The sequence below is a fragment of the Trachypithecus francoisi genome, unplaced genomic scaffold (genome assembly GCF_009764315.1).
Source record: "Trachypithecus francoisi isolate TF-2019V2 unplaced genomic scaffold, Tfra_2.0 Lachesis_group15, whole genome shotgun sequence".
Lineage (NCBI taxonomy): Eukaryota > Metazoa > Chordata > Mammalia > Primates > Cercopithecidae > Trachypithecus > Trachypithecus francoisi.
The window spans coordinates 16,176,825-16,190,567 of NW_022681460.1; the positions used below are offsets into that span (position 1 = coordinate 16,176,825).

At 39.0% G+C, this 13,743-nt stretch overlaps 1 protein-coding gene across 1 annotated transcript in view; it reads right to left on the bottom strand.

Moving 5' to 3' along the window:
- Window positions 1-3,654: 3,654 nt before the first annotated feature.
- The window catches only part of TRAPPC3L (trafficking protein particle complex 3 like), a 47,507-nt gene continuing 37,418 nt past the window's right edge, over window positions 3,655-13,743 (bottom strand). The window contains exons 4-5 of the mRNA XM_033234375.1: window positions 7,376-7,561; window positions 3,655-3,974 (exon numbers count right to left, since the gene is read on the bottom strand). Coding sequence (XP_033090266.1) covers window positions 3,855-3,974; window positions 7,376-7,561 — 306 coding nt within the window. The 3' untranslated portion in view covers window positions 3,655-3,854. The remainder of the gene's footprint in view (window positions 3,975-7,375; window positions 7,562-13,743) is intronic.

Genomic DNA, 13,743 nt, shown 5'->3' on the forward strand with positions numbered 1-13,743 from the left:
GTCACCGCTTAGTTGGTAGAGAGAGAGCATTTCATGGGTCTCTGACAGTCTTATTGCCCTGATTTTCTTTTATTTTTTTCTTTTCTACCCATCTCCTCTCTTTCTCTCCATGGTACTGAATCCTCTCCATTCATTCTTTGTATCAAAGGTCAGGGAGACACAACAAATCTTTGACTGGGAATTCTAGACCAGTGCTGTCCATTAGAGTAGCCACTAGACACACATGGCTATTGAACACGTAAAATGTGAGTAGTGTGACTGAATTTTAAATTCAGTTTAATTTTAATTAATTTACATTTAAAAATTGAGGCTATTAAACACCACTAAACACAACTTTATTATTTTGGTAGAACTACATTTCACTCTGGCCTTTGAAAATTTACCATGAGTTGAGATGTGCTAAGAATGTCAAATACACACTGGAGTTCAAAGACTTAGTATAAAAAATAATATAAAATGTCTCTTTAATAATTTTTATATTGGCCAGGTGTGGTTACCTCATTCCTATAATCCCAACACTTTGGGAGGTAAAGGTGGGAGGATCACTTGAGGCCAGGATTTAAGACCAGTCTGAGCAACAAAGCAAGATCTCCATCTCTACCAAAAATAGTAATCATGAAATTTATTATTATAGATAATAACATTTAATATTATATTACTATGTTGAAATAAAAAGTTTTGGATAATTAAATGATATATTATTAAAACGAATGTCACCTATTTCCTTTTATTACTTAATATGGCTATAAGAAAATATAAAATTATATTGGTGGTTCTCATAATTCTAATATATTCAATGCCAAGAGGCTCCCCTCCTTCCACAGTGAGAAAAACAAGGGATGGGGAACAAGCCTCATCCTGAAGCCATCATCAGTTCCAGTACCCAGCATCACTGAGAATACCAGATTAAGCTGCCTTCAGCAGGGTGGGGAACAAAGACTTTGGGCCAAGGGACTTTTGATGGTTGGGTTAGGAGAGAAAGAAGAGGAAGGTATAGACAGGCAGGAGAATACTCCAAGACCTGGAGTATTTTCAGGATAGTTAGTTGGGTGCTGATTTAAGAGAGAGGGCCTTAGGCATGAATATCTTGGGTTCCTGGGAGAAATGCATATATTATAAATGAGAAAGAGGCAACTGAGCAGAAGATGGAAAAAATCCTAAAAAGAAGCTTTAGGATAGATTGTAGGCAAGAATTCTTATGGAGGTATCAGTTTAAAATACATGACATTGTGATACCCCTTCTAATGTCAGATATCTTCTTCCAGATTCTATTCCCGGTCTTCTGTGGAGCAGGCTTGAAGGTTCTTCCATTGATGCCTCAACTGTGTGCCAATGACCCTACTTCCTTTATGCCTATTGTAATGTCCTTTTGAAGAGACAGTTGAGTAAGTGGAGAACAAACAATTTCCCTGCAGTGTTCTAAAGTCCAAAAATGTAGAATTTCAGTGATCATTTATATTGTTTAAACCCATTGATACAGTTTTAGACCTTTATTGCATCCAATGTCCTGATTTTAAAGGGGCAGGGAAAGAGAGAGAGAGAGAGAGAGAGAGAGAGAGAGAGAGAGAGATGGAGAGATTATGTGCCTTGCCCAGGATCAGTCACTGCTCAGGATCAGCTGAAGCCCCTAGAAACAGAACTGGACAGGGACTTAGAACAGGCTCCTGAATCCTAGTTGACGTCTATTACTAACATATCACTTATACCAGTTTTATTTATTTTGATTATTTTTTAATTTTTATTTTTTGCGGGTACATAGTAGGTATATATATTTATGGGGTACATGAGATGTTTTCATACAGGCATACAATGCATAACAATCACATCCGGTAAATGGGGTATCTATTACCTCAAGCATTTATCTTTTCTGTCACAAACAATCCATTTATAATCTTAATTATTATTAAATGTACAAAAAGTTATTATCAACTGTACTCACCCTGTTGTGCTGTCAAATACTTGATCTTATTCATTCTTGTACTTTTTTTTTTAAGACAGGGTCTCACTCTATTGCCCAGACTGGAGGGTAGTGGCACAATCATGGCTCACTGCAGCCTCAACCTCCTGGCCTTAATCAATCCTCCCACCTCAGCCTCCCAAGTAGCTGGGACCACAGGTATGCACAAGTACACACACACACACACACACACACACACACACACACTATATATATATAACCTAAGCTGGTCTCAAACTCCTGAGCTCAAGCAATCCTCCCACTTTGGCATCCCAAAGTGCAGAGATTACAGGCTTGTGCCACCATGCCTGGCCCAGATCTTATTCATTCTATCTAACTAGATTTTTGTACCCATTAACCATCTCCACTCCTCTTGAAACTACCCTTTCCAGCCTCTGATATCCATCATTTTACTCTATATCTCCATGAGTCCACTGTTTTAATTTTTAGCTCTTACAAATAAGTGAGAGCATTCTAAGTCTGTCTTTCTGTCCTGACATATTTCATTGAACATAATGACCTCTAGTTCCACCCACGTTGTTGCAAATGACAGGATCTCATTCTTCTTTATGGCTGAATAGTACTCCATTGTGTGTATGCACCACATTTTCTTTATTCATTCATCTATTGAAGGACACTTAGATTTCTTCTAAATCTTGGCCATTGTGAATAGTGCTGCAATAAACATGGGAGTGCAGATATCTCTTAGATAGACTGATTTCCTTTATTTTGGGTATGTACCCAGCAGTGGGATTGCTGGATCATATGATCATTCTATTTTTTTGCTTTTTGAGGAACCTTCAAACCGTTCTCCATAGTGGTTATACTAATTTACATTCCCACCAACAGTGGACCAGAGTTCCCTCTTCTCCATGTCTTTGCAAGAATTCACTGTTGTCTGTTTTGGATGAAAGTCACTTTTAACTAGGGTGAGATAATATCTCATTATAGTTTTGATTTGCATTTCTCTGATGACCAGTGATGTGGAGCACCTTTTCATATACCTGTTTGCCATTTGTATGTCTTCTTTTGAGAAACGTCTATTCAGATCTTTTGTCCATTTTTAATTGGATTATTAATTTTTTCCTACAGAGTTGTTTGAACTTCTTATATATTCTGGTTATTAATAACACAAGGGTATCAGATAGGTAGTTTACAAACATGTTCTCCAATTCTGTAGGGTGGTACCATACCAATCATAACTTGTACTTGCGAGTTATCTGCAGAGCCCAGTAGATTCTGGGCTGCCTTGTAGGCTGCCCTTGTGTGCCAATGGTCTGGTGAAGATTACTGTGTATTTAATTCAGTACATTTGAATTTTAAATGTGTTTTTGTCACAGAGAAAACATTCTGTGGAAGATTTTTTAGGAGATGAAAATGATAGTAGAAATTCTAAATTAATAAGCTTTGGGGTAAGAATGTATTTTCAAAGAATATCATTTATCCTTTATTTAAGAGGTTTCCTGGCCTGACCATCAAGCAATATTTTATGAGAAAAGGAAGGAATTTGGTTATTATCAACTATATTAAAACTAAATAAAATAAATTAAAATTAAATGTTATTTATAAATGTTTCAAAATTATCATTGAATAAATAGCTTGACTTGGTGATTATAAATCAAGGGTAGTATCAGGAGGCTAAAGCTATAAGCCAAGCTAATACATGAGAAAATCACATTATATGAAATTTTGTGGACATGAGATTGAAAATGTGTGATCTATAAGCAAAAGGAAAAAAAAAAAACTTTAAATTTTTATGCCCTGCATTTCAAATTTCTGGCTGATTTATAAGCCTTTCAAAGTTCATGCTATTAAGCAATTCAAAATTTCTATGTCTATACATGTTTAGCTAATATGAACTCAACTAGCCACCCTGTGGCATTTTCCGTGCTGTTCTTCATTTCTTCCGTTGATATTTTTTCTCGTCTCGCTTTTTTAGAAATGTTATTCCTATTTCTGTCACACTGTCACCTTTTAGTCTGTCTTGCAAGAATGTAACATCAGCAGCCAAATGAACCTAGGAAAGAAGAAAAAAACAGGCCTGTGTCATTTAATTAAAAAACAGAAAACTAAATTTTTCTCAGTCTTTTTTCAGCTTTCTTTATGTTCCTTAAGAAATGATTTTTTAAAAAGCTTGTTCATGGATAAAGGGCCCTTTACTGAGTATCCTCCAGAGATGGTACAGCTGTGTGTCAGCTCTGTGGTGTGACTCTGCAAAGAGAAGGGTGGTCCAGGCCAACTAGGATGACTGGGACACCCAGACTCTGCCAAGCTTAGCTCACTGTGCAAGGCTGAATTATGGATCCATCTTTAGAAGAACACAAATTCCCAGCTCGAAGATAGCCTTGACCCAGTGTGCTTAGTCAGCAGAATTTCCAAGAATAAATGGATTCTTAAATGATTGCTCTCAAACAGATTTGCCATAAATCATTCTGTCATTCGCTAAATAACATAATCACTTATTCTAACAACATTTAGCAGTCACTTATGGTTTGAAGGCTTTGAGAGTAATATCAATTAAATGAATTATAGATATAAAATTGAAGATTGAAATTACAGACACGAATATTTGATACTCAGGCCTTCTTTTTCTCTGTAAGGTATTTCCCATTTCCCAGGCACTGAAGTAAGCAGGGCTTACTTCTTTATTCATTAACATGTGTCCACATAAGAGCAGCATGATATTGCTGACCTACCCCCAATAGTGTATTTATTCAGAGTTATTTTGTTTTATTGGGAAAAATAAATAAGTAAAAGCACCTAGTAAAAGCAAATAATATGTGAAAAATGCCCACGTGTAGCAGGAAATTAATTGATATTTATTGAATCTTACCTGACTCACTCCCCTCTCTCACTAAGAATTCCTTAGCTAGTCAGCCTCAAGTTATTAAACCCTTAGTGTACCAAATTATCTGACTCATACTGGGCCTGGCCTTGCAATGCCTACCATTTAGCAGAAGGACATAGACTGCACTTGGAAATACAGAAGCAAAATTCATCCTCGACTTTTTCTTCCATAAGATTTTTTAAGTCTTTGTCAAAATTTAACAGAAAATAAGTTAAATGAACAGGGAGACAATGTCGAAGCTATTTGGATATTTGGGGACACATGAGGTCTGATGCCAGCTGTCATTCAGCAAATATAATCAACTGTTATCTATAAGAGTAGAAGACATTCTTTTCCTATTTCTGACTTGGTTTTATGGTTTCTCCCTTTGCCCATAAACGCTCAGAATGCTTTCCCACCCCTTCCTTGATCTCATGGCCACCGACTACAGGACAAGTCTAAAAAGATGCTAGGGTGGAAGCCTGGAGAATCTGTGTGAACAATACATTGTTTCTATTGTTTTATGCTTTTGGATTACTTGTTATTCTGTTTCCCCCTAATTATCAGAAATAATTTAAAATTACATGCATGCCTCATTATTAGGTAGATGAATACATGGCAAGACTTTGGTTGCTATCTGGTCACACTATTCTTAATAGCTAAGCTTCTGGGAAAGTGAGACTTTGATGACTCTCATCTCTTCCTAAGCTGTTGTTGGCTCACCAATCTTTGACAGATTGTCTTCTTTCCCTCCACTTTCCCAAAGGAGCTTTTACCAAGACCCTCCTGGGTCTTTTGGTTCCTAAATGTTGTGAATATTTTTCAGGTCTGGTTTAACTTAGACCCCTCTGCTGTACTTGTTCTTATTAATCACTCTGTCTTCTTGAAATGCTCTCCTCCCTTGTTTCTATGACTCCTTCTTTTCCTCCCTCTGATTTCTCTTTCTTGGTATCCTTTTCAGCCTTTGTGCTCTCTATTTACCCTACTTATTATATTTTATTGCTTCCTATGGTTCTGTTACTCCCTTTTCTTCTTGCTCTACAGACTCTGTCCAGGCATTCTTTTCCAATTCTAATGTTTCTTCAATCCATGTCTCTCTGTGAACTCCTGACAGGGATAAACAACCGTTTGCTGGGCAGCCTCACTTGCATGTGTTAAACACCTCAACTCCAGCAGGCTCAAAATTGAACTCCTCACTTTGTCTCTACCAAGCCCAAATGCACTCCTCTTGGTTTTGCTCCTCTTGGTTTAATAGCACAACCATCTCTACAGGTTGCTCAGAAACTTACAAATCATTCTTGAACCTTTTTCTCAATGTCGTTCCTTTCAGCCAGTTCATAACCTAGTTTTATCTGTTCCATCTTTTTGATGTTGTTCAAATGGTCTTCCTCTCCCTATTCCTGCTGTCAAGGCTTTGTTCTGGTTTTACCTGAGGTTACCATCATAACTTCCAAAGTGCCTTCATCTTTTCCTTCAGCATTGTTCCCTCTGATATACTTTCATTTGGTTGATAAAGAAATGAAATTCCTAAAACACAAGTTTCAAAATACTATTCCACTGTTTTTAAACCTATATTGATTTCTGTTGCTTCCAATGTAAAAATCTGAATTTCCAAGCTTGTCATATGAACTCCTTTTCTTAAAATCAGTCTTCTGTAAAAAATTTAAACCTCCTTTCTCATGACAATCTGTCTCTCAATTTATATGTCAGTCATACTGAACTAATTCAAGTTCCTTGTTCCTTGATTGAAACATTCTTTTTGTACCTTTGGACATGCTGATTCTTCTACCTATTGTATTATTTTTTCCTGCTCCTCTTACCCAAGGCTTTTATCTAACTCCTATTTTTCTTTCAAAAGCCAATTTAGAGTTTCCTTAGGAAGTCTAGGAAGTTTTTCCTGCCACAGGTTCTCTCATAGCCTTAATTATACCTATTTGTACATCTGACTTCTCCATTAGAAAGCACATTCTTTAAAGGCAGCAACTATGTCTTGTTCATCTGTGTATACTCAGTGCCTGACACTTAGCAGATACTAATAACTGTTTTAGTTAAACCAATTAATAATTCAGGTATAAAATCCAGCCTCCAAAATGGCCAATGATCCCTACTTCCTGTTATTCACACCCTCAGGTAACCCACTCCTCCATGGCACCAGGGTTGGCCGCATAAGTGGCCATGTTGTGATTAGATCTACAAAGAGGTCCATGTGGCCAGGAACCTCATGAAGCCTCCTGCCAACTGCCAGTAAGGCACTGGGGCTGTGTGAGTGAGCTTGGAAGTAGATTCTCCAGCCTCAGTCAAGTTACCAGAGGTTGCAGCCCTGGCCAGCAGCCTAACTGCATGTGTATTAAGCCATGAAAGACTCTGAGTGACAACAACCTAGCTAAGCTGCTCCCAGATTTCTGATCCTCAGAAACTGTGTGAGAAAATAAATGTTTGTTTTTATAACTGCTACATTTTAGGGGTACTTTGTAACACATTATTAGATAACCAATGTACCTAGCAAAATGAATTATGTGTATTGGTTATCTTATTTTAGTCTTAGAAGGACTAAGAGATTCTTCATTCATTCTTCACTTATTCAACTTTACCATTTCCAAGGCACCTCTGATAATCCCACACAGCAAGTTGCAGTAGCACAGAGAAGATCGTCCAGCAGGGAGCTCTTCCACAAACTCCACCAGAGGATTCTTGTCTAGAATCAGGGAAAATTCATTTCTGCTTGAATTGTTACAGGTCACACTTGGTGTAATTCCCAGATACATCTTGAAAGCAACCTGATAAGAAGAAAACAAAATTACTAAAACTTGGTCTAGAACAAATAACTATTAGCAGACTAAACAAATACCCTGTTCTAGGCATTGCAGCACAATGGTTAAGCACATGGAGTCTATAGTCAGGAAGTCTGGCTTCACCCTTAGCTTTGCAATTTATTGATCCTATGCTGTGAACTTAAGTATTTTTACTTGTGAATCACTTCGAAGATTCTTGAATAGGAACAGCTCCGGTCTACAGCTCCAGCGAGATCAACAGAGAAGATGGGTGATTTCCAACTGAGGTACCTGGTTCATCTCACTGGGACTGGTTGGACAGTGGGTGCAGCCCATGGAGAGTGAGCCAAATCAGGGCAGGGCATCGCCTCACATGGGAAGCTCAAGGCGTCAGGGGATTTCCCTTTCCTAGCCAAGGGAAGCCATGAGTGACTGTACTTGGAGGAATGGTACACTTTTGCCCAAATACTGCACTTTTCTCACGGTCTTCACATCCGGCAGAACAGGAGATTCCCTCCCTCAGGAGATTCCCTCCAAAGCCTGTGCCTAGCTCGGCAGGTCCCATGCCCACGGAGCCTTGCTCGCTGCTAGCATAGCAGACTGAGATTGACCTGGGATGCTGAAACTTGGTGGGGGGAGGGGTGTCTGCCATTGCTGAGGCTTGAGTAGGCAGTTCCATGCTCACAGTGTAAACAAAGTGGCAGGGAAGCTCTAACTGGGTGGAGCCCACCACAGGTCAGCAAGGCCTACTGCCTTCCTAGATTCCACCTCTGGGGGCAGGGCATATCTGAACAAAAGGCAGAAGACAACTTCTGCAGACTTAAACATTCCTGCCTGACAGCTCTGAAGAAAGCAGTGGTTCTCCCAGCATGATGTTCGAGCTCCGATAACAGAGAGACTGCCTCCTCAAGTGGGTCCCTGACCCCCGTGTAGCCTGACTGGGAGACACCTCGCTGTAGGAGCTGACAGACACCTCATACAGGCAGGTGCCCCTCTGGGACGAAGCTTCCAGAACAAGGATCAGACAACAATATTTGCTGTTCTGCAGCCTCTGTTGGTGATACCCAGGCAAACAGAGTCTGGAGTGGACCTCCAGAAAACTCCAACAGACCTGCAGCTGAGGGACCTGTCTGTTAGAAGGAAAACTAACAAACAGAAAGGAATAGCATCAACATCAACAAAAAGGACATCCACACCAAAACCCCATTGGTAGGTCACCAACATCAAAGACCAAAGATAGATAAAACCACAAACATGGGGAGAAAACAGAGCGGAAAAGCTGAAAATTCCAAAAACCAGAACACCTCTTCTCCTCCAAAGAAACACAACTCTTCACCAGCAGGGGAACAAAACTGGAGATGGAGAATGAGTTTGACAAGTTGACAGAAGTAGGCTTCAGAGGTCAGTAATAACAAACTTCTCCGAGCTAAAGGAGCATGTTCTAATCCATCGCAAGGAAGCTAAAAACCTTGAACACAGTTTAGACAAATGGCTAACTAGAATAACCAGTGTAGAGAAGCACTTTAATGAGCTGATGGAGCTGAAAACCGTAGTACAAGAACTTCATGAAGCAGACACAAGTTTCAGTAGTCAACTGGATCAAGCGGAAAAAAGGATATCAGTGACTGAAGATCAAATTAATGAAATAAAGTGAGAAGGCAAGATTAGAGAAAAAAAGAGTGAAAAGAAATGAACAAAGCCTCCAAGAAATATGGGACTATGTAAAAAGACCAAATTTACATTTGATCAGTGTACCTGAAAGTGATGGGGAGAATGGAACCAAGTTAGAAAACCCTCTTCTGGATATTATCCAGGAGAACTTCCCCAATCTAGCAAGGCAGGCCAACATTCAAACTCAGGAAATACAAAGAACACCACAAAGATACTCCTTGAGAAGAGCAACCCCAAGACACATAATTCTCAGATTCACCAAGATTGAAATGAAGGAAAAAATGTTGAGGACAGCCAGAGAAAAAGGTTGGGTTACCCACAAAAGGAAGCCCATCAGACTAACAGAGGATCTCTCTGCAGAAACTCTACAAGCCAGAAGAGAGTGGGAGCCAATATTCAATATTCTTAAAGAAAAGGATTTTCGACATAGAATTTCATATCCAGCCAAATGAAGCTTCATAAGTGGAGGAGAAATAAAATCCTTTTCAGACAAGCAAATGCTGAGAGATTTTGTCACCACCAGGCCTGCCTTACAAGAGCTCCTGAAGAAAGCACTAGACATGGAAAGGAACAACCAGTACCAGTCACTGCAAAAATATGCCAAATTGTAAAGACTGTTGACACTATGAAGAAACTGCATCAACTACTGGGCAAAATAACCATCTAGCATCATAATGACAGGATCAAATTCACACATAACAATATTAACCTTAAATGTAAATGGGCTAAATGCCCCAATTAAAAGACACAGACTGGCAAATTGGATAGAGAATCAAGACCCATTGGCTGGGTGTGATGGCTCACGCCGGTAGTCCCAGCACTTTGGGAGGCCAAGGCAGGCGAATCACAAGGCCAGGAGATCAAGACCATCCTGGTTAACATGGAAAAATCCCGTCTCTACTAAAAATACCAAAAAATTAGCTGGGCATGGTGGTGGGCACCTGTAGTCCCAGCTACTCGGGAGGCTGAGGCAGGAGAATGGCGTGAATCCAGGAGGCGTAGCTTGCAGTGAGCCGACATCACACCACTGCACTCCGGCCTGGCCGACAGAGCGAGAATCTGTCTCAAAAAAAAAAAAAAAAAAAAGAGTCAAGACCCATCAGTGTGCTGTATTCAGGAGACCCAACTCACGTACAAAGACACACAGAGGCTCAAAATAAAGGGATGGAGGAAGATCTACCAAGCAAATGGAAAGAAAAAAAATAGCAAGGGTCACAATCCTGATTTCTGATAAAACAGACTTTAAACCAACAAAGATCAAAGGAGACAAAGAAGGCCATTACGTAATGGTAAAGGGATCAATTCAACAAGAAGAGCTAATGATCCTAAATATATATGCACCCAATACAGGAGCATCCAGATTCATAAAGCAAGTCCTTAGAGACCTACAAAGAGACTTAGACTCCCACACAATAATAGAGGAAGACTTTAACACCCCACTGTCAATCTTAGACACATCAATGAGACAGAAAATTAACAAAGATATCCAGGACTTGAACTCAGCTTTGAACCTAGCAGACATAATAGACATCTACAGAACTCTCCACCCCAAATCAATAGAATATACATTTTTCTCAGCACTACATTGCACTTATTCCAAAATTGACCACATAGTTGGAAGGAAAGCACTCCTCAGCAAATGTAAAAGAACAGAAATTATAACAAACTGTCTCTCAGACCACAGTGTAATCAAATTAGAACTCAGGAGCAAAAAACTCACTGAAAACTGCACAACTACATGGAAACTGAGCAACGTGCTCCAATTACTACTGTGTAAATAATGAAATGAAGGCAGAAATAAAGATGTTCTTAGAAACCAATGAGAACAAAGACACAATGTACCAGAACCTCTGGGACACATTTAAAGCAGTGTGTAGAGGGAAATTTATAGCACTAAATGCCCACAAGAGAAAGCAGGAAACATCTAAAATCAGCACCACAATTAAAGAACTAGAGAAGCAAGAGCAAACAAAGTCAAAAGCTAGCAGAAGACAAGAAATAACTAAGATCAGAGCAGAACCGAAGGAGATAGACACACACACACACACACACACACACCCTTCAAAAAATCAATGAATCCAGGAACTGGTTTTTTGAAAAGATCAACAAAATAGATCTACCACTAGCAAGACTAATAAACAAGAAAAGAGAGAATCATCAAATAGACACAATAAAAAATGATAAAGGGGAATATCACCACTGATCCCACAGAAATACAAACTACCATCAGAGAATACTATAAACACCTCTACACAAATAAACTAGAAAATCTAGAAGAAATGGATAAATTCCTGGACGCATACACCCTCCCAAGACTAAACCAGGAAGCAATTGAATCTCTGAATAGACCAATAATAGGTTCTGAAATTGAGGCAATAATTAATAGCCTACCAACCAAAAAAAGTCCAGGACCAGACGGACTCACAGCCAAATTCTACACAGAGGTATGAAAAGAAGCTGGTACCATTCCTTCTGAAACTATTCCAATCAACTGAAAAAGAGGGAATCCTCCCTAACTCATTTTATGAGGCCAGCATCATCCTGATATCAAAGCCTGGCAGAGACACGACATAAAAGAATTTTAGGCCAATATCCCTGATGAACATCAATGCAAAAATCCTCAATAAAATACTGGCAAACCAAATCCAGCAGCACAACAAAAAGCTTATCCACTACCAACAAGTCGGCTTCATGCCTGGAATACAGGGCTGGTTCAACATATGTAATCCATCACATAAACAGAACCAAAGACAAAAACCACATGATTATCTCAATAGATGCAGAAAAGGCCTTCGAAAAAATTCAAAAACCCTTCATGCTACAAACTCTCAATAAACTAGGTATCGATGGGACGTATTTCAAAATAATAAGAGCTATTTATGATAAACCCACACCCAATATCATATTGAGTGGGCAGAAATGAGAACATTCCCTTTGAAAACCGGCACAAGATAAGGATGCCCTCTCTCACCACTCCTATTCAACATAGTATTGGAAGTTCTGGCCAGGGCAATCAAGCAAGAGAAAGAAATAAAGAGTATTCAATCAGGAAAAGAGGAAGTCAAATTGTCCCTATTTGCAGATGACATGATTGTATATTTAGAAAACCCCATCATCTCAGCCCAAAATCTCCTTAAGCTGATAAGCAACTTCAGCAAAGTCTCAGAATACAAAATCAATGTGCAAAAATCACAAGCATTCTTATACACCAATAACAGACAAACAGAGAGCCAAATCATGAGTGAACTCCCATTCCCAATTCCTACAAAGAGAATAAAATACCTAGGAATATAACTTACAAGGGATGTGAAGGACCTCTTCAAGGAGAACTGCAAACCACTGCTCAAGTAAATAAGAGAGGACACAAACAAATGGAAAAACATTCCATGCTCATGAATAGAAAGAATCAATATAATGAAAATGGCCAAACTACCAAAGGTAATTTATAGATTCAATGCTATCCCCATCAAGCTACCACCTTCTTTCTTCAAAGAATTAGAAAAAACTACTTTAAATTTCATGTGGAACCCAAGAAGAGCCCACATAGCCAAGATAATACTAAGCAAAAAGAACAAAGCTGGAGGCATCACGCTGCTTGACTTCAAACTATACTATGAGGTTACAGTAACCAAAAGAGCATGGTACTGGTACCAAAACAGATATATAGACAAATGGAACAGAACAGAGGCCTCAGAAATAATACCACACATGTACAACCATCTGATCTTTGACAAACCTGACAAAAACAAGCAGTGGGGAAAGGATTCCCTATTTAATAAATGGTGTTGGGAAAACTGGCTAACCATATGTAGAAAGCCGAAACTGGATCCCTTCCTTATACCTTATACAAAAAACTAACTCAAGATGGATTAAAGACTTAAACGTAAAACCTAAAATCATGAAAATCCTAGAAGAAAACCTAGGCAATATCATTCAGGACATAGGCATGGGCAAAGACTTCATGACTGTAACACCCAAAGCAATGGCAACAAAAGCCAAAATAAACAGGTGGGATCTAATTAAACTAAAGAGTTTCTGCACAGCAAAAGAAACTATCATCAGAGTGAGCAGGCAACCTACAGAATGGGAGAAATTTTTTTCAATCTACCCATCTGACAAAGAGCTAATATCCAGAATCTACGAAGAATTTAAACAAATTTATAAGGAAAAAAACCCCATCAAAAAGTGGGCAAAGGATATGAACAGACACTTCTCAAAAGAAGACATTTATGCAGCCAACAGACACATGAAAAAATGCCCATCATCACTGTTCATCAGAGAATTGCAAATCAAAACCACAATGAAATACCCTCTCATGCCAGTTAGAATGGCAATCATTAAAAACTCAGGAAACAACAGATGCTGGAGAGGACATGGAGAAATAGGAACACTTTTACACTGTTGGTGGGAGTGTAAATTAGTTCAACCATTGTGGAAGACAGTGTGGTGATTCCTCAATGATCTAGAACTAGAAATACCATTTGACCCAGCCATCCCATTACTGGGTATATACCCAA